Raw genomic sequence first — 19,332 nt, 5'->3', positions numbered from 1 at the left:
GAAACAAAATCACGTGATGGTCTAGTATAGACTTCCAGCACCATATTAAATTTATATATAAATTTAGTTTTATTCAGGTTTGATTCTTTTCTGTATTCAGCATTTCAATATCGTAAAAAATCATTCAATCATGTCTAAAATTAACAAAGATATTCTTCTCTTTATACTTGAAGAATCTCTTATCATGTTCTAATTGCTCTATGGTTGGTGCGAAGTTTCTATTCCAACTTTGTGGAAAGATCCTTGGCGCCATAATATTAATTATCATGACAAAATTCATTATATTCTGTTATTACTTATTATTTATCTGATGATGATATTAAAGAATGTTTTAAAAAAGGAAAAGAATTTTTTTTTTACCAATTATACAACAACCACTTTATTTGATTATTTATCTTCCTACTAAAGTTTGATGTGGTCATTAAATTCTATAATTTCTATAGGAACTTCAGGCTTAAAAAATCAGTTTCTTTCGCAGCAAGAAATTTACAAACTTCTAATAAGGAAATATCCTGAATTGAAGTGTTTGTCTATTCGAATATTAATTCAATTTAGCATCATATATAATTTTCCAGAAGCTAAAGCGCGCTCAATAACTTTGCGAATTAAAATGTGATACGTCTATTAGTTCTTCAACTTTAATGCCCTAAATTAATGGATTAGCTCGTAATTGTCAAATATATCAAGGCTAATTGTAGGATAATTTTGATGATTTCGCAGATGATCCTTATTTAAAAAATATTCTTACATCAGCAAAAAAAAGCAGTTATTACTAGGAAAACGGTAACCATTAAAGTTACAACATTAAACAAAAAATTGATAATGAAAAATAGCAAATTATCAGTGTTACAAAAAAAGGAATATGATTGAAAAATCATTGTTTAAATTTGAATGTTAAAAATTTCTTCAACATGCTAATCCTAATAATGTTATTATGGAAAAACTTTACAATAATCCAATAGTCTTATAAATTTAGATATATCAAATTATTTATTCAGTTATGTTTAATTGTTTATATAAAATCAATTTAATAAATTAATAAAATGAACAAATCGATTTATAACTTATGTAATATGTAATTACCATTTATTGCTGACTTAGCCAAGTCTTTTAAAACTTGTTGTCACCTGATCACCACGTTGAGGTGCAGCAACATTGATCAGGGGAAAGGGGAAAGGGGAAGGGGAAAATGAAAGGGAAAGAGGGGAAAGGGAAAACGAGAGGGAAAGGGAAAGCGAGAGGGAAAGGGGAAAGCGAGAGGGAAAGGGAAAGCGAGAGGGAAAGGGACAGCGAGAGGGGAAGAGGAAAACGAGAGGGGAAGGGGGAAATGAGAGAGGGGGAAAACGAGGGGGAAGGGGAAAGCGAGTGGGAAAGAGGAAAGCCGAAGGAAATGAGAAAGCGAGAGGGAAAAGGGGAAAACGAGAGAAGGAAGGAAAAAGAAAGGAAATACACAAACATACACACCACCCACACACAAACTCACAAACACCTACACAAAACAACCACATACCTAAAGGAAGACGTAAAGAAAAGGGGCCTAAGAATAAAGAGGACCTAGACAGAGAGAAAACAGAAGTTAAAGAAGGCCTAAAAAAAGAAGACAGAAGACAAAAAAAAAGATAAAGAAAACCAACATATTTGCATTATTTAACTATATACTCATGACAAAAGATTATGATAAGGAATTATTATTTGCACATTTGCATGAGGAATTTTTTTCGCGTAACTTTATTAATATGACTGATATGAGTAATTATATTAATTATCATATTGTATTATAGCGAATTATCAGTGTTACAAAGTATATAATCAAAAAAGGAAATGCAGGAGTGAAAAAGGATGACGTAGGTGATGGAACTTGGAAGAAAGGAATATTGCATGGGTTAACTATCAAATCGTCTATTGCATAACAATAGAATGTCCTTCGCTACGCCTCTCCGATAAATAAATTTATTTGATAAATCAATTTGACTCCCTTAGCAATTTGAATTTTTATTTTAAATAAATTTAAGAAGGAAGGAAACGTCTTTTTATGCTAGTAAATCACTTATTGGATAACATTATTGATACAATTGCCACAAAAAACCTGGTCAACCTTAAGCAAGTTACCTAATCGCTTCAGAGCGTACTCAATTATCATAACCTGACACAATTGTAATGCTGACAACGACGACAGGTCAAGATTACGTTTTTACTAAAATTTTAACTTCACCTAATAAATTTTCTTTCAAACATATAAATAGATATATTGTGATCAAGTTTAGAATTTGTCGATTCTATATTTTTAAATTATTAATGGTGAAAGAAACGTAAAATGTAAATATGCGATACTGAATATTATGTATTAAGAGAACAAAATCAATCATAGCCAAAAAAGTTTTATTTAACATTCAAAAAAAATTTTTTTTCACTAGTATAACCGAAAATCAGAAGACCATCGTGCGGAGTTGCTTTGACTCGAGTTACCTTATCTTCAATTCTTGACTCATCTTAATCGCTCTTTTCGTACCTGAAATTTTTTTAATATGAATATAAAAAAATGTAATCAACAATTAATTGAACAAAATAAATTTTATAAGAACGCATATATAAATAAATTCAGTTTCATGAACAATATGAATAAGGATCACTGAAAATTAACATTGTGTGTTATCTCCTAAAACAATTTTTTAATGTTGTAAAACATTATTTGATCAGCGTTGTAGTCGTACAGAATAATCCATTTATAAAACCAAGAAATATAAAAGGAACAAAAATCCTGAAATTTATAGGTACAATTGGTTTTTCTTTATTTTTTATTTTTTTTGATAGAAGAATGCCTAAACTTAACAAAGATATTTTATTTTTGATTTTTGAAGAATTGCAAGAAGATTCAAAATCTCTCTTTTCATGTTTAATGACTAATAGATTTTGGTGTGAAATTGCTATTCCTATTTTATGGAAGAACCCTTGGCGCTATAATATTGATTATTATAACAAAAATTCATTATACTCCGTTATTACTTTTTACTTACCTGATGATATTAAAGATTTTTTAACAAGAGAAGAAATCTTATTACCAATTTTACGTCATCCACTTTTATTTGATTATTTATCTTTCTGTAGAAGTTTCGATGCAGACATTTTGAATGCCATAATTTCCATAAGATCTTTAGACTTATATAATCAATTTATTTTGCAACAAGAAATTTATAAACTCTTAATAAGTAGTAAATGTCCTGAGTTAAAGTATTTGAATATTAAATCAATTAAACACCAAATATTTTATTTCCCGAAAGCTAAAGCGCGACTTGAATCACTTTGTGAATTAAAATGTGACACATCTATTAATTCTTCATACTTTTATGGATTAACACGTATTTGTCATTATATACAGAGACTCATTATTATAAACAAAAAAATAAGTGTCAATCATGGAGCAGTTAAGTTAATTGAAAATCAAAAAAATTTAAAATATTTTGAGTTGAAGGATGATTTTGAAAATGATGTTCTCATAGAAGATCCTTATAAAGAAATTTTTCTTGCATTAGTAAAAAAAGCAGATGATCTGAATCATTTAAAAATACACCTTCAATATATTGAATTTTATGAACATACGATAATACAAAATTTACTTACAAAATTTTCTAAATTAAAAACCTTAATAATTAGTGGTATTTATATTCCTTTTTCTAAAAATCAATTAAAAATGTTAACCTATCATGAACTTGAGATTTTTAATATAGATTACATCTCATTTAGTGAAGCTTCTATTATAATTGAAAATAGTGGTGGATATCTTAGAGAAATTCTATTAAAATATTGTGATTATGAATATATTGTATTTGGTAACTTTGATGATTCACCCAATTTTATTCGTAAAATATACCAAAATTGTCCTTTGATTGAATATTTATCATTACTATTTTCATCAAAAATGGAAAATTTTGTTGAATTTGAAAATTTATTAAAAGTTTGTCAAAATTTGAGATCATTATTATTAAGTATACCAAATAATGATAAAGAAAAAACGGGAGAAGAATTGTTAGAAGTATTAATTAGATCAGCTCCAACAAATATAAGAGAAATTAGATTTTTTAACGATTTTAAATTTTCCTTGAATAATTTGGAGAAATTCTTTAAAAATTGGAAAGATCGTCCTGCGCTTTCTATACTTACATCTGACCCTCAATATAAGAGAGACGACTATATAAAACTGATCAATAAATACAAAAAAAATGGAGTAATTAAAGCATTTAGGTGTGATTTTGAAAGAAATATATACTATTAAATTTGATAATGAATTTTTCATGGTTCCTCTCGATTAATAAGTATCAATAATTGTAAGTTTATTACAAGTAAAAAAAAAATCTTTAGCAAAACCTTAACTGTATTTATCAAATTTTAATGTAAATTAAGTATTTGACTTTTAAGTATCCGACAATTCAATCATTATTATCAGTTTATCATAACCAAAATTACTGATTAAATAAAGGAAATACAATAAATGTTTATGTTTAAAGCATCTAATTAAAGTTCTTAATCGAACCGATCATTGATTGATTTCAATCAAATCGATTAAAATCGTAATAATTATTATTGTTAGATACGCTGAAGTTTTTCCGGAATAAAAATCTCTGCTCCAAAGGAAATTGGATATTTTTGGCATTAACGTTTTTTCATTTTCGTCATATTTCAATAAAATATTTGCACTTCTAAGGTCCAAATGTACAATTTTTTTCTATAAAAAACGATAAGTTATTGATTATTTAAACGCTGTAAATGTTAAGAACTAAAACAACGACAAAAACAATAATTCTTCAAAAAATCGACTGCGCGTGATCGATCAAGGTTAGATCGATCATGTTTGTAATATAAACAAACTGGTGCAATCAAGTAAAGATTTCTCAGCGTAACATTGAAAATAAGTTGATTCGCATCAAAAGTTTATTCACAAATAAACACGATATTTTGGACTTAAGAAATAAATGTACACTATTTATATTACCTGCTGTATATACCAACTCATTCGACTTATCGATCCAATTAGCTTAGAATCTCGTCAAATTTTCATGATTTGATGGATGATGCAGATCCGAAAAATTCTTAAATTTACCATTAAAACTAAAATAGATTCGATTGGAAAAATATCTGGAAAGATAGTCGCACTTTCGTAAAACATATTTATGATATTGATTTAAATGAAACTTTAAAATAATTATAAATTAAATAATTTATTAAATAAGCAATCACTTTGAAAGTAATAAAAACCAAATTTGTTAAACATAAATTATGTTTGCTGAATAAAAAGAATCATTTGTAGTATTCGAAGGCGTAATATATACTGCGCCTCAAGGTCACGTATAGTGGAACGAATAACGCGGAGGGTGTGACACGAAGTAGAAGAAATGCAAATGTCTACTACTCTGTGATATAGATTGATTGTTGCGGCAAAAAAATTATTAGAGCAATATTAACATATTCTAATATTATGGATTTTGGTGTCAGATCAGAGAATATTTAATTTTGGTATTTATAGCGATAATCTTTGTATATTAAGAAAGAAAGAAAAATTTCTCAAATTTAATTTATAAAATTCTTTGGAAAATAACCTTACGGTTTTATGTTTACAAATAAGTAGAAAATATAAATTCTTTTACGATTACTTTTATTTTATTTCTAAAATTATTTAAATAGCATGTCTCAATTTCTGTTCTTGATTAATGCAATTTATATGGCAATATGACTCTTAATTATGTCTATGCATAAAAAACAATAACAATAACGTCGGATTTTTATAGCAGAAATTTAATTGAAGTACTATTGGAGTAGCATTTTTAGCTGCGCCTAGAGTTTTGTAATAATTTGGCGTAGTAAATTTATGAAGTCACGTGTGGGAGGTCATATTTTGTATTTAAAATTCATGAAAAAGTTTATTTATATCCGTGTATAATAACTGAATAAGAAAGTTTTTCTCATTGAATAAAATAAAATTTATAAAAAATTATGAACCAATTTCAAATAAATTAAATAAATTCAGAAAAAATAAACTTTATAAATTTAGATAATTAATGAACACTTACATGCATAAATATATTTCATATGGAACAATAAAAATTACTTTTTATGAACAAATTTTAGTATAGTCCACTAATAATAATTAGTAAATCCCTACTAAATCGGGTGATTAGCGCTCTTAAATGAAATATTATTTTTGAACAAGCGTTTAGTCTCACAGAATGATCCAATTGGCCCCGGAGTTTGGTTCCGTTTTATAATTTAGTTTCATTCATAAAATTTGGAGTTTTTTATTCCTTTTATTTGTCTTTCTGAAATTATATATTTCAATAATATTCTAGTTATAACAGATATTAAACGTTTTTTCTTTATTTATTGAATAGAAAAATGCCTAAACTTAACAAAGATATTCTTTTTTTAATTTTTGAAGAATTACAAAAAGATTCCAAATCCCTCTTTTCATGCCTAATGGTTAATAGACTTTGGTGCAAAACTGTTATTCCGACCTTATGGAAGACCCCATGGTGCTATAGTATTAATTATCATAATAAAAATTCATTGTACTCTGTTATCACTTCCTATTTATCAGAAGATATTAAAGAATCTCTAATAAGACAAGAAATCTTCTTACCTCCCATTTTACACCAACCTCTTCTATTTGATTATTTATCTTTCTGCAGAAGTATTGATATAGACATATTGAATAATATAATTACTATAGGAACTTCAGATTTATATAATCAATTTCTTTTGCAACAAGAAATTTACAAACTTTTAATGAGGAAATGTTCTGAATTAAAGTATTTGAATATTAAATCAATTAAACATCAAATATTTTACTTTCCAGAAGCTAGGGCTCGACTTGAATCACTTTGTGAATTAAGATGTGATACATCTATTGATTCTCCATACTTTCATGGATTAGCTAGTATTTGTCATTATATACAGAGACTCATTATTATAAACAAAAAAATAAGTGTCAATCATGGATTAGTTAAATTAATTGAAAATCAAAGAAATCTAAAGTATTTCGAATTGAAGGATGATTTTGAAGATAATGATTTTATAAAAGATCCTCATAAAGAAATTTTTCTTGCATTAGCAAAAAAAGCTGATGTTCTTAATCATTTAATAATGTTCCTTGATCTTTCTGAACACACAATCGTACAAAATGTACTCACAAAACTTCATAAATTAAAAACATTAATAATCAATAGTGGTTATATTTATTTTTCTGAAAACCAATTAAAAATGTTGGCGCATCATGAACTTGAGACCCTTAATATTGATTTCATTTCGTTAAGCGAAGCTTCTATTATAATTGAAAATAATGGAGGACATCTTAGAGAAATCCTATTAAGATATTGTGATTACGGATGGTATATAAAAAATGTTGATGAAGAATCTCTTGATTTTATTCGTAAAGTCTACAAAAATTGCCCTTTGATTGAATATTTGTCATTACTATTTCCATCAACAATGGATCATTTCATTGAATTTGAAAAGTTGTTAAAATCGTGTAAAAAATTGAAGTTTGTATTAATAAGAATAAAAAATAGTGATAAAGAAGAAACTGGAGAAGAATTATTAGAAATATTAACTAGATCAGCACCAACAAACCTAAGAGAAATTAGATTTTTTGAAGAATTTCAATTTTCTTTGAAAATTTTGGAGAAATTCTTTGAAAATTGGAAGGGTCGGCCTGCACTTTCTATACTTACATCTAATCCTATGTGTAAGGGAGATGACTATATGAAAATGATCAATAAATACAAAGACAATGGAGTAATTAAAGAATTTAGGTATGAATCTAAAAAAAATATGTACTATCATCATTGACCACATGTTTATACTCGTTAATCAATTTATTACAAATAAAAAAATTTATATACTGTATATATATATTATATTTAAAAGTCTGATATGCATACAGTACTTCAGTTTTGTTTGTTATTATAAGGGGTACTACTTGCTTTAGACTTAACTACAAATAATAAGAAGACATAAAGGACCCAAGGGATTAAGCCAAACCTATAGTTATAGCAATATAAGTAGTCATAGTTATTAATAACGTAAGATTGAGTATTTGAATTTTTGCGATCAAGCTTAATATTCCGTTAACAATTCTATATTTTTGGAATAATCCATATACAAATATTTATTTTGAAGTTTATATCAAAAATATGTCAATCAAATCACGTCCAGCGCTTTTTTCTAGTATGATCGTTCATCTACTGGTCATATATCACAATACTAAAGTGCTTCAAAAGAATTATAGAGCATCTGCTGATCAATATTATCAATATGTTAAATTTCTTGTTTTATTATATAAATTTTTATTCTCTATTTGATTGCACAAGTTTATATTGCAAATATGTTGGTCTTGAATAATGAATAACATAACTTCTATATATTAGACATAATAAGTATCGCCCAGATAAACAGCATAAATAATTCGTTAGTGCCCCAATCTACATTTATTGAGCAATTTGAAATAAGAATGAATTCTTTGGATAATTTGGAGAAATCCTTTAAAATACTTATATCTGATCTATATACTGTACAAAGGAAAGGAATATGCGAAATCGATTAATAAATATAAAAATACATTATCAAATTTAAAATAAATAGTTTAGTCATAACCACATGTTTATATTATTATATATGTAAAGAATTCGTATTCACTTTCTTAATTTATTTGTTATTTTTTATTTTTCTGCGCTGTATGAATTTATAGGGTTTACCACAAATTCCCGACAACCATAATATCGACAGCCTACAATTCCGACACCAAAATCCGATAAACCCAAATCCCGGTTGAAACAAAATCCCGATAGTCGACTGTCAGGATTTTTATAGACTGTCGATATTAATCATATTATGGTTGTCAGGATTTTTTGGGTGATCCCGAATTTATAATAGTTTGAGTTGGAAATAATGAATTTTTCTAAAAATTGGTTATTTCTTTTGATGATTTTACCAAAACTTTATTTATCAAACTTTCAAATAAATAAATAATTTTGCAGTAATTTTGCATGTTATTCTAACAATGATGTAAAATCAAGTATCTATATTCTAAAACATTATCAGGTTAAATCACGTAAATGATAATATTATAAATAAAGTGATACTATTTACATATTACGCGTTATAAAAACTAGTAAAGAACTTCAGAGAAAAATTTGCATTAGATAATTGGTAATTTGATATATGGGAAGTCTTAAACAAAGCATCCAAAAATTTTACGAGCAGTTTTCGCTGATGAGTTTACACATAAATTGCATTAATAATTCGAATATTCGATCATAAAAATTGCTCACATTTCTCGCCAATGGCCGATCGAATACTCTAGCCAACTAATTTTTTTTTAATAAAAAAGGAAAAGAATTGTTTAATTTTGAAATTATTGTGGAGTGAGTGAATATAAAATGTAAATACTTAAAATTTAAAAAAGGAGAAAAGAGAAAACGAAATAAAAATTTATTAACGCTAATTTGGATAAAAAGAATATTTATTATTGGTAATAATATAGTTGATATGTTAAAAAAACATGAGACAAAAAAAAGAATAAAATATACGACGTTATTTATAATTTTAATAGTATTTCAGAATAATATTTTTGTCAAGAAACTCGCTCCAGCTAATTCGCCTAGTTTTTTTTCCAAATGAATTTATAAATTAGATGATCGTCTGAATTAATTTACAATTATTTTCGTATGATAATTTAAATGTAGATATAATGTGTAAAATGTTAGGCAGAAAATCACAAGCACATGATTATAGTGAAATATTTGTCACACATTCACTGGACTAGAATTTTTTAGTGCTAATTGTCACCCATTATTTGATCACTAGAACTAGATTAGAGTTAGTATTAGGTATGTTGGTTTAGGTAATATTTTTATTTTTATTTTTATAACACCGAATGTACGAGGTTGCAGAACAAATTATAAGGTCAAAACAAAAAAATTCCGCCAAAGCAATTCTAACACTACAAACCAAACCGCGACCCGAAGGAGGCGATGTTGGTATCTAGAAGTGGTGATATTATTGGCTGAATTCTGAATGTCACGTGTTCGAGCTTTTTTTTGGGGAGTGTAGTTCATGCTATTCATAATTCATGCTATTATGACTCCCCATTCCTAATAATACAAGCAGCTGCGTCAATTTCAATGTAAAAATTTCAAGATCACAGTTTTTAGTTCCTTTTCTTCTAAATAAATTTCAACAATTTACAGTAATGGTTTTAGTTGAAAGTGCCTAAAAATCAATATAAAAAAAGGTTGTTATTAAATGACTGTATTTTTGCTAATGCAAGAAACTGTCTTTCATCATGACTCATTATCATTCACCCATCCACCCAAAATTTAAATTCTTCTGAGTTTCAGTTAATTTAACAATTCCGTCACTTTATATTTCTGCAGATATACGCAAGTATGAAGGATCAGTTGATGAATTCACAAAGTGATTCAAGATGGACCGCTCCTAGAAAATAAATTATTTGGTGTCTATGTGATATCATATTCAAATACTTCAATTCTGAACATTTTCTCATTAAGAGTTTATAAATTCTTGTTGTAAAAGAAATTGATCATAAACTGAAAATCTCCAACAATTGTTATATTGTCCACTCTTGCAAAAAGATTAATAATCAAATAGAAAGTGATTTGCGCGAAATGAAGGGATATCATCAGCTAAATTGAGGTTAATAACAGAGTATAAGAAATTTTTAGTAAAAGAAAACGAAGAAAAATAGTAGCAAGAAATGACAAAAGACAAATCGTAGACGGACTAGTAATTCTAATTTACATTATATATTATTGACGTATTAAGTGTATAATTTTTATTAAAAGTTAACGTTCTGTTAGATAAAGTGCGGAACAGGACTAGTAATGTTTAAAACAGCTGAAATTAAATTTTTATAATTTTAGATATGATTGATATGATTATTGGGAATCACTGATCTTATTTCCTCAACGAAATCATCTATAATTTTAAGAGTGAGTAATATTGACCAACGTGATCAACATACGCGTAACGATATGGCGCGTAAACAACCTTACATCATACTAATCACAAGTATATGATTTTAATGATTTTCCCATGAGAGAAATTATCTATAAAATCGCTTTTTTTTCTCATTAGACTTTTTAGTTTTCGAAACTTTTAGTCTTCAAATATTATTTTCTTAAATACAAATATTTGCTACTTTTTTTTCTTTAATATTTCTTTTTCGGTTCGAAATTTTTATTCTTTTTTATCCTTTCGGTTTTTAAAACCGATATTTTTATTTTTTTTTATTTCTTTTTCGGTTTTTAAAACCGATATTATTATTTTTCTTTATTTCTAAATTTTTATTTCTTTTTCGGTTTTAAAACCGAAATTTTATTATTTTTTTTTATTTCTTTTTCTTTATTTCTTTTTCGGTTTTAAACCGAAATTTTACTTTTTTTCTTATTATTTTTCGGTTTTTAAAAACCGAAATTTTTTATTTCTTTTACCAAAATTTTATTCTTTTTCGGTAATATTCGTAATATTCATCATTTTCTATTTATTATAACTAATATTTTTATTTATTAGGAAGATTTCTACTTAAACATTAATAAATTTCTTGGGATTTTATTATTTTGGTAAGTGGAAATGACTAAGCTGGGATGTATAAGGGATTTGTGCACCTAGAGTGCTTCGGTTATCCTCCTCTTCTAGAAGTCTGGTTACCTTAATGAGAAAAATAATAATAATATCTCAAGCTATGTCGCAGACTTCTGTATGTGGGGCCCTTCCCTTTGGTGGTGGGTCTCATGTCTTATTATCAATATGACAGTACCTCTGCACGAGTTTGGTCACTCACGATATATCGTTAATGTCAGTTGATAGTAGGCATGGGGGCTTGAATCTGTCTTTTCTACAAAGCTTACTTAGAGTACTCGAGTCTTCTAACATTTTTATCATATGTTTTATTTTTTAGATTTCATGATTTATGTAAAAGTTTTAACCTTCAAAGCCTCAGAAATTTCTATTTTTATTATTTTGGTAAGTGGAAATGACTAAGCTGGGATGTATAAGGGATTTGTGCACCTAGAGTGCTTCGGTTATCCTCCTCTTCTAGAAGTCTGGTTACCTTAATGAGAAAAATAATAATATCTCAAGCTATATCGCAGACTTCTGTATGTGGGGCCCTTCCCTTTGGTGGTGGGTCTCATGTCTTATTATCAATATGACAGTACCTCTGCACGAGTTTGATCACTCACGATATATCGTTAATGTCAATTGATAGCAGGCATGGGGGCTTGAATCTGTCTTTTCTACAAAGCTTACTTAGAGTACTCGAGTCTTCTAATATATTTTTTACCATATATTCTATTTTTAGATTCTATGATTTATGTAAAAGTGGTTATATCTTCTTAACATTCAAAAGGCTTGGAAAATTTCTATTTTTTTATTATTTTGGTAAGTGGAAATGACTAAGCTGGGATGTATAAGGGATTTGTGCACCTAGAGTGCTTCAGTTATTCTCCTGTCTTATTATCAATATGACAATACCTCTGCATGAGTTTAATCACTCATAATATATCATTAATGTCAGTTGATAGTAGACATGGGGGAGTACTTGAGTCTTCTAATATATTTTTGCTATATATTTTATTTTTAAATTTATACCTTAGGTAATAACTAACAAGAAAGTTATGGTGATTTTTAACAATTTTTATTATTGAAATAATGTGATTATAATTTGTGCTCAATATTTTCATTTTGTAATTATTAATATATTAATAATAAGGGAATGTGTTTTTTTCGCACCTGCAATATGTCGCATCTCCCTTTTTTGGTAATTTTTATATATTAATTATGTCGATCATTTTTATCACATGACTTCGTTAAGATTTCCCATTTTTTAAAAAATCCTTGCGTGAGACCTTATGTACTATAAGAAACCTTATACTATACGTATTTTTGACCGTTCTACAAGTTTTCTTAATATATCAAAAAGGATTTAGAATGTCATTTTTGACTTTTATATGTAACATATTATAGGGGTGCGACATAACGCAGGTGAGATAAAAAACAAAACCCATATAATAATTCAAATATTATTTTAACAACCATGCAAATTTTTATTCATTTTATTTTGACAATTTTTTATTGGAAGGCTACATAACAATTAATTTAAGGAAAATTAAATCAAATTTCCTATAAGGCAATTAATTATATCAAATGGATTTCGTGAATATTGTGCAATATTACCTCTTGTTTGAAAGGCTTTCGTTTCAAATGTATTAATATTTATAATCTAAATACAAAATTTTTTTGAATTAAAATAAAAAAATTCTTTAATGTTATCGCACGGGTGCTTATGAGATGTGGCACTGGGTGCCACATCATACCATTAATAAGCACGCCCGTGCAATAATAAATTATTATGTTACTTGACACCTGCTTCTAACTAAAACTTTTTAACACACGGGAACCGATCCTCGTACAAATTTTGATATTTTGGGTGCTAATTTTGGCCAAGTTATTAATTCCTTCCTTACTTAGTATTCATTCAATCTAACTTAGCTTTCCTTGAATAAAATTCGGGGTAATGTATGCAGCTCTACGAAGGTATTTTAACCGAGAAGAATATAAAGATTCAATTAGTAAAATAAAGTAATAAATTATATTATATTTTTTGCTTTTATATTTAAGAAAAATTTTCTTGAATTTATTAAATTGAACTTATCCCACTACATGAACTTTTACAAAAACTATTTCACTAATTATTTAAACATTTGCCTAATTAATTATCATAAAAAATATTAAGATTTATATCATACTTAAATTCTTTAATCACGCCATCATTTTTATATTTATTGATAAGATTTGTATAATCGGTCCTCCTATAAATAAGATTAGAAGTAATTATAGAAATTGCGGGTCGACCTTTCCATTTTTCAAAAAATGTTTTCAAATCTTCTAAAGAAAATTTAATAGAATCAAAAAATCTAAATTCTCTTAAATTTTTTGAAGAAGATCTAATTAAAATTTTTAATATTTCATCCCCATTTTCCAATTTTCTCCCATATCTTGATGAAATTAATAATATTGATTTTAATTTTTGACAACGTATTAATAAATTTTCAAATTCAATGAAACGTTCCTTTGATGCTGAAAATGGAATTGATAAATATTCAATTAAAGGACAATTTTCATAAATTGAACGAATAAGGATAATAAAATCTTCATCAAAATTATCTTCATCTTCATCTTCATAATAATAATAAGAATATTTTAATAAGATTTTTCTAATATGACCTCCACTATTTTTAATTACACTAGCAGCTGTGTCGATTTTAATGTAATCCGTATTAAAAATTTCAAGATCATGATATATTGACATTTTTAATTGTTCTTCATTATGTAAAAGAATATTATCTATTTTCAATGTTTTCAATTTGTTAAGTTTTGGTAATATACTTTGTAAGTGTTCATAATAATCAGTAAGTTTAAAAGTTACTATTAAATGCTTAAGAGAATTCGCTTTTTTTTCTAATACAAGAAAAAATTTCTCATCAAGGTCGAATGTTAAATCATCATCTATATTATCCTTCCACTCAAAATATTTTAAATTCTCCTGAATTTCAATTAATCGAACAATTCCATCATTAGCATTTGATTTCGTATTATTAATTATGATTCTTTGTATATTTTGACAGATCTGCGCTAATTCAAAAAAGTATGATGAATCAGTTGATGTTTCACATTTTAATTCACAAAGTGATTCAAAATGAAACGCTCCCGAAAGATAAAATATTTGTTGATTAATTGATACCATATCCAAAAATTTCAACCCCGAACTTTTTATCATTAAAAGATTATAAAATGCTTGTCGTAAAAGTACTTGATTAAAAGTTGAAGTAGTTCTAGTAGAAATTATATTATTAATAATGTTCACATTAAAACTTCTGCAGAAAGACAAATAATCAAATAAAAGTGATTGATGTGAAATTGGAGGTAATTGAATTCCTCGCCTCGTTAGAATATTTTTATCATTATCAGATAAAGAATAAGCAATAATGATGAACAAATAGTTTTTGTTACCATAATTAATACCATAACTCCAAGGATTCCTCCATAATATTGGGATTGCAGTTTCGCACCAAAGTCTATTAACCATTAAACATGAAAAGAGCGATTTTGAATCATCTTGTAGTTCTTCAAATAACAAGAAAAGAGTATCTTTATCGAATTTAGACATTTTCTTTTTTTCTTATACGCAAAAATTGAGTCTAATAAACTTTATAACTTGGTTTAGATTTGATGTAATTTGTTATATATATATTTATATATATTATATATATATAATGCTTAATTATTATTTTCACGGTATTACGGCGATTAAAAATGAATGAGAGAACTTGAACGAATTTTCATCTCCTTACCCATATTTATATAATTACACCAGGAGTTTAACTAAAGTAGGATTGGTGTAACTCAACATTCTCATTATCATTGACGAATGATCAACTGAGTTTCATGCGGCGAATTTTCGATTTTAATTTAGGATAACTCTTTAATTCCATCAATTTAAAAAAATAAAATTAATAATCCCCTGTCGCACTAAGTGTCACTCAGGATCACTTTTATACTAATTTTTAAAAATTGCGAGTGATTAGCTGAGTTTATAAATGACCGGGAATCTTCGTTTACTTATTTCCCAGCCTCATACAGATAGCCGGGAAATTACTAATTTAGTTTAAAATAGTTAATATTTAATGAGTGACACACTCCAGGGGATTGATTACCCATTTATTTCATGGGAAGGATGGGAGGGAAACATTAGGGTTTTTTTCCCGAAAAATAATACTAATATTATACAAAGGATATCATAGCGCCGATGAATCATGGCAGCTCTTGTCATAATCTTATTACCAAAGTTTTAAAAGTTTGACCAAAGTCTGTAGAATCAGGATATAAAATTTTTGAATCATGTGCAAAATATCCAACATTTAGGAATTATCGAGTTTGGACAAAAGCAGAAACATATGGTAATTTTTTATTTATTTTATTTTTAAAGAGTGGTAGTACATGAATAGTACATGGTAAAACCAAGGGACTATCTAAGAGCCAGATCATTGATAAACAACCCGACGCGCAGGACCTCACTCTTCGATTGATCAAGTTTACGAACTAAAAAAAAGAACAGAACTAACCAAAAAAAGAAAATCTATTAGTAAAACAAGGATGACCAAGTGTATGTTTTTGAAGTATTTAATTTGTTAATCCTGGTCACGTGCTGCGTCCACGTGATCCCGACCAAAAAATTTTTGAAAATGACCATCATAGATTCATAGATTTTTTTAAAATTTTACTGGCCGTACATTTATTCGAACTTTCGTGGCAGAATTTTAAATGGGTCAATTATTTTATAATGAAAGTGGTTTTGTCGGATTTTGTCGTGCTTTTTAACAGTTTATACATCTTTTAATAATTATTTTTTATTAAGTTTGGATAATTCTTACATTATAGCATCGTGCACACTCCTTGATTATTGTTGGATCTCATTATCTTCTATTAAAGGTATATTAATATTACTAAAATATAGAGACAATGACTATTTAGATGTACTATTATAGTTAGCGTTAACGGAAAATTTAATGGTTGTCCCAAGATTGGCTGATTAGTTAGCGCGTCTTAAATTCTTTCATAATTCCCTATTTTTATTAGTGAAAACAAAAAGATTCTTGTTAGCGTTCAATCATTTGATTAATAAGAATTAAGAAGATTTAAAGTGACAGTAGTATCGTTCTGCACATACGTGTGGTTAAATCTTCTTTACGAAAACAAAAGAAAAATTCGGATCTTTATAGATCAGTTATTATCTTTTCTTATTCCTATTTTACTCTCCACTTCGTAACTTTGCGGGTACAATAGTATGTTTCATGAAAAGTCGGCAAGGAGGTAGTTCGCAGGCAATTATTATTATTAGAGGGCGTTGTACACTCACTTGAATTTATGTAAAGCTTCGGTACGCATAAAACTATTATATATGTATCTTTCGAATTATAAAAATTAAAATAAAAAGTATTTGTATTCGGTAAAGTGAGTGTATATAAGTGAATAATCAGGTAGTACACCTCTTTGTGTCATCCAACCCACCCAGTGCCCAATCTTTTCGTGAACTTGATGATGAAAAAGCCTAAATTTCGATCTTTATGGAAGAATTATGATTAGTGAGAAGAAATACTAAAAATGGGGAAGTACTTTTTAAGAGATCAGGGAACAAAGCTGATGATTATCTCTTTGTTTAGTATCATTATTCTATGTTTAGAATCGGTATCATTATATTAAGTAAATTTTCATTTACCTACTATACATTATCGTTAAATCTAATAAAAGTTCGGTATATGGAAATGATATTCTGTTTCTACCTTTCTTCTAATACAATTATACAAATAAGATATATCGAGTTAAGGTTCTCAATTTTCAAACATCAGATGAAAGCTAGAAATACAATAATATGAAAAATGAGTATTGTAAAGTTAAGAAAGATCATAATAAAAAATGTAATTAAAAAAAAAAATTTCTACCTTTTCGTTTTCTTTTTCGTCGTCAATTACGCCCTAAATATATCGAATGTTCTTTTTCGGTTTAACCCATAAACAATTTATGAGAATCTAATATTGTGTGAAATATTACAAGGAAATATTCACATTTCGAAAAAAAAGGAGGGCTTGTGAATGAATATAATTAATTAGGGATTGTTCCCAAATTACGCCTAATCCAATTATTTTATATTCGTTTTTGATTAAATGAATAAAACGTGAAATTAGATTAATTTATTCATAGTCAAGCATTAGGTAAACTGTAATCACGTGAATTAATAATTCCTTGTTTACATTGTTGTCTTATTGTCGTCTAAAAAAATCTAAAAAACGTTAAGTGGCATATTAGAAAAAACAATATACGTGGATTGTAATAATTGTAAAATATTGTTTGCATTGTAAAATTTGAAAGTTATTGAAAATATATAATCGATTTTATTTATATATTTAAAAAAATCCCCCCCCCCCTTGAAAGAAAAAAACAAAAATAAAAAGAATAATATTTCTCGTTTCGTTTAGTTAGTTCGAATTTCGAAAATGTCGATTCAAAATTCATTTTCTTTCTTTAATTAATAAGGATGTTACGTATAACATTCTTACAACTCTTACAACTCGTTAGAAAATTTTTTTCTGAAAATATTTCATGAGAAAGAATTTCTCATTTAAATCGCATCATTCTTTTATTCAAATCTTTCGACATGATTACGTATTCCGCTCTTTCGTGTGATGTAGCGCTTTTCCATAAAGAATCCGTGGTCAACCCGATAACGGAAGAATGAACGTTACGATCTCGTAATGTTAAAGATACAAAATACTTCAAAATTCCACGTCCGGTTACACTTTTATTTCTGGGACTTCTTCGATTAACATAACTTAAACGTTTCATCATGGTACCAACATCTCTAATTGGTAGGGGAAAAACCTGCTGTCTATCTTCGAGAATCATAGTCAAAAATAATTCATATTGTTGGATTAAACGGTTCCTTTCCATAACACTCATTTTTAACATATAAACATATATATGTATATATATAATATAATATATATATACGTATTACGTCGATTTGAAAATTTTTTTTTTAGGTTTCTAATTTTTAAAAAATTTTAAAAAATTTTTCTGTTTTTTTTTCTTTTTTTTTTTTTAAAAAAAAAAAATTATATCTATTTATATATATATATTTTTTTTTATTTAAGTAGAAAAAAAAAACGGACTACTAGCTCCGATTTTAATTCCCTTGTATGCTATATGAGGTTTTTTAAAAGAAAAAAATAAATCTTTGAAAGTTTAACTGGTTTATAGTAATCAAGTTTTAAACTTGTTTTTTCATATGTATGAATATATGTATATATATGTAAAATAATAAAAATTAACTGGTTCAACTTTAATCAAGGTGGTGGTTTTTACTGGTAGAACTGTAGAGGCAAGAACAATATCAAAAACAATATATGCATGAAGTTGCATGTGTATTTAATTAATCACATAAGTTGAAAGGGAACACTTTTTTTTTTCAAAAAAAATAAAATAAAAAAAAATAAAAAAAATGAAAGATAAAAAAATAAAGGAGAGAATTAAAACGCTCCCCGAATTCACTTTTACGGACAAATCCGTTAAACTTGTTTCATTACCTGAAATTAAATATAACAAATATTTTTAACTGGTAATTGACATATGTACAATGTACGCACAGTCTGAGGAACTGAAGTAACTAATGAATCTCCTTTATTTATGCAATTATATCATTTAGCGTAA

The 19,332-nt window shown here is 27.1% G+C and overlaps 4 protein-coding genes across 4 annotated transcripts; 2 read left to right on the top strand and 2 right to left on the bottom strand.

The window, feature by feature from the left end:
* Nucleotides 1–2,815: 2,815 nt before the first annotated feature.
* On the top strand, nucleotides 2,816–4,270 carry OCT59_010111 (uncharacterized protein; the record flags this gene model as incomplete). The annotated part of the gene is made up of 1 exon (XM_066132815.1): nucleotides 2,816–4,270. One exon carries the CDS (start codon nucleotides 2,816–2,818, stop codon nucleotides 4,268–4,270), a length of 1,455 nt encoding a protein of 484 aa, XP_066000425.1.
* Nucleotides 4,271–6,384: 2,114 nt separating this feature from the next.
* OCT59_010110 (uncharacterized protein) lies at nucleotides 6,385–7,836 on the top strand (the record flags this gene model as incomplete). The annotated part of the gene is made up of 1 exon (XM_066132814.1): nucleotides 6,385–7,836. One exon carries the CDS (start codon nucleotides 6,385–6,387, stop codon nucleotides 7,834–7,836), a length of 1,452 nt encoding a protein of 483 aa, XP_066000424.1.
* Nucleotides 7,837–13,705: 5,869 nt separating this feature from the next.
* On the bottom strand, nucleotides 13,706–15,235 carry OCT59_010109 (uncharacterized protein; the record flags this gene model as incomplete). The annotated part of the gene is made up of 1 exon (XM_066132813.1): nucleotides 13,706–15,235. The coding sequence occupies one exon, from the start codon at nucleotides 15,233–15,235 to the stop codon at nucleotides 13,778–13,780; it is 1,458 nt and encodes a 485-aa protein (XP_066000423.1). The 3' UTR covers nucleotides 13,706–13,777.
* Nucleotides 15,236–17,989: 2,754 nt separating this feature from the next.
* Nucleotides 17,990–19,092, bottom strand: OCT59_010108 (uncharacterized protein). Its single transcript, XM_066132812.1, has one exon. It carries the CDS (start codon nucleotides 18,589–18,591, stop codon nucleotides 18,241–18,243), a length of 351 nt encoding a protein of 116 aa, XP_066000422.1. The 5' UTR covers nucleotides 18,592–19,092; the 3' UTR covers nucleotides 17,990–18,240.
* Between the last annotated feature and the right edge of the window lie 240 nt (nucleotides 19,093–19,332).

This window comes from Rhizophagus irregularis, chromosome 18, assembly GCF_026210795.1.
Source record: "Rhizophagus irregularis chromosome 18, complete sequence".
Classification (NCBI taxonomy): domain Eukaryota; kingdom Fungi; phylum Glomeromycota; class Glomeromycetes; order Glomerales; family Glomeraceae; genus Rhizophagus; species Rhizophagus irregularis.
The sequence above is the reverse complement of the archived record's forward strand: the minus strand, read 5'-3'. Positions and strand labels throughout refer to the sequence as shown.

Coding starts and splice junctions, on each gene's coding strand:
- OCT59_010108 (XM_066132812.1), bottom strand. CDS start 18,591: ATGTTAAAAATGAGTGTTATGGAAAGGAACCGTTTAATCCAACAATAT.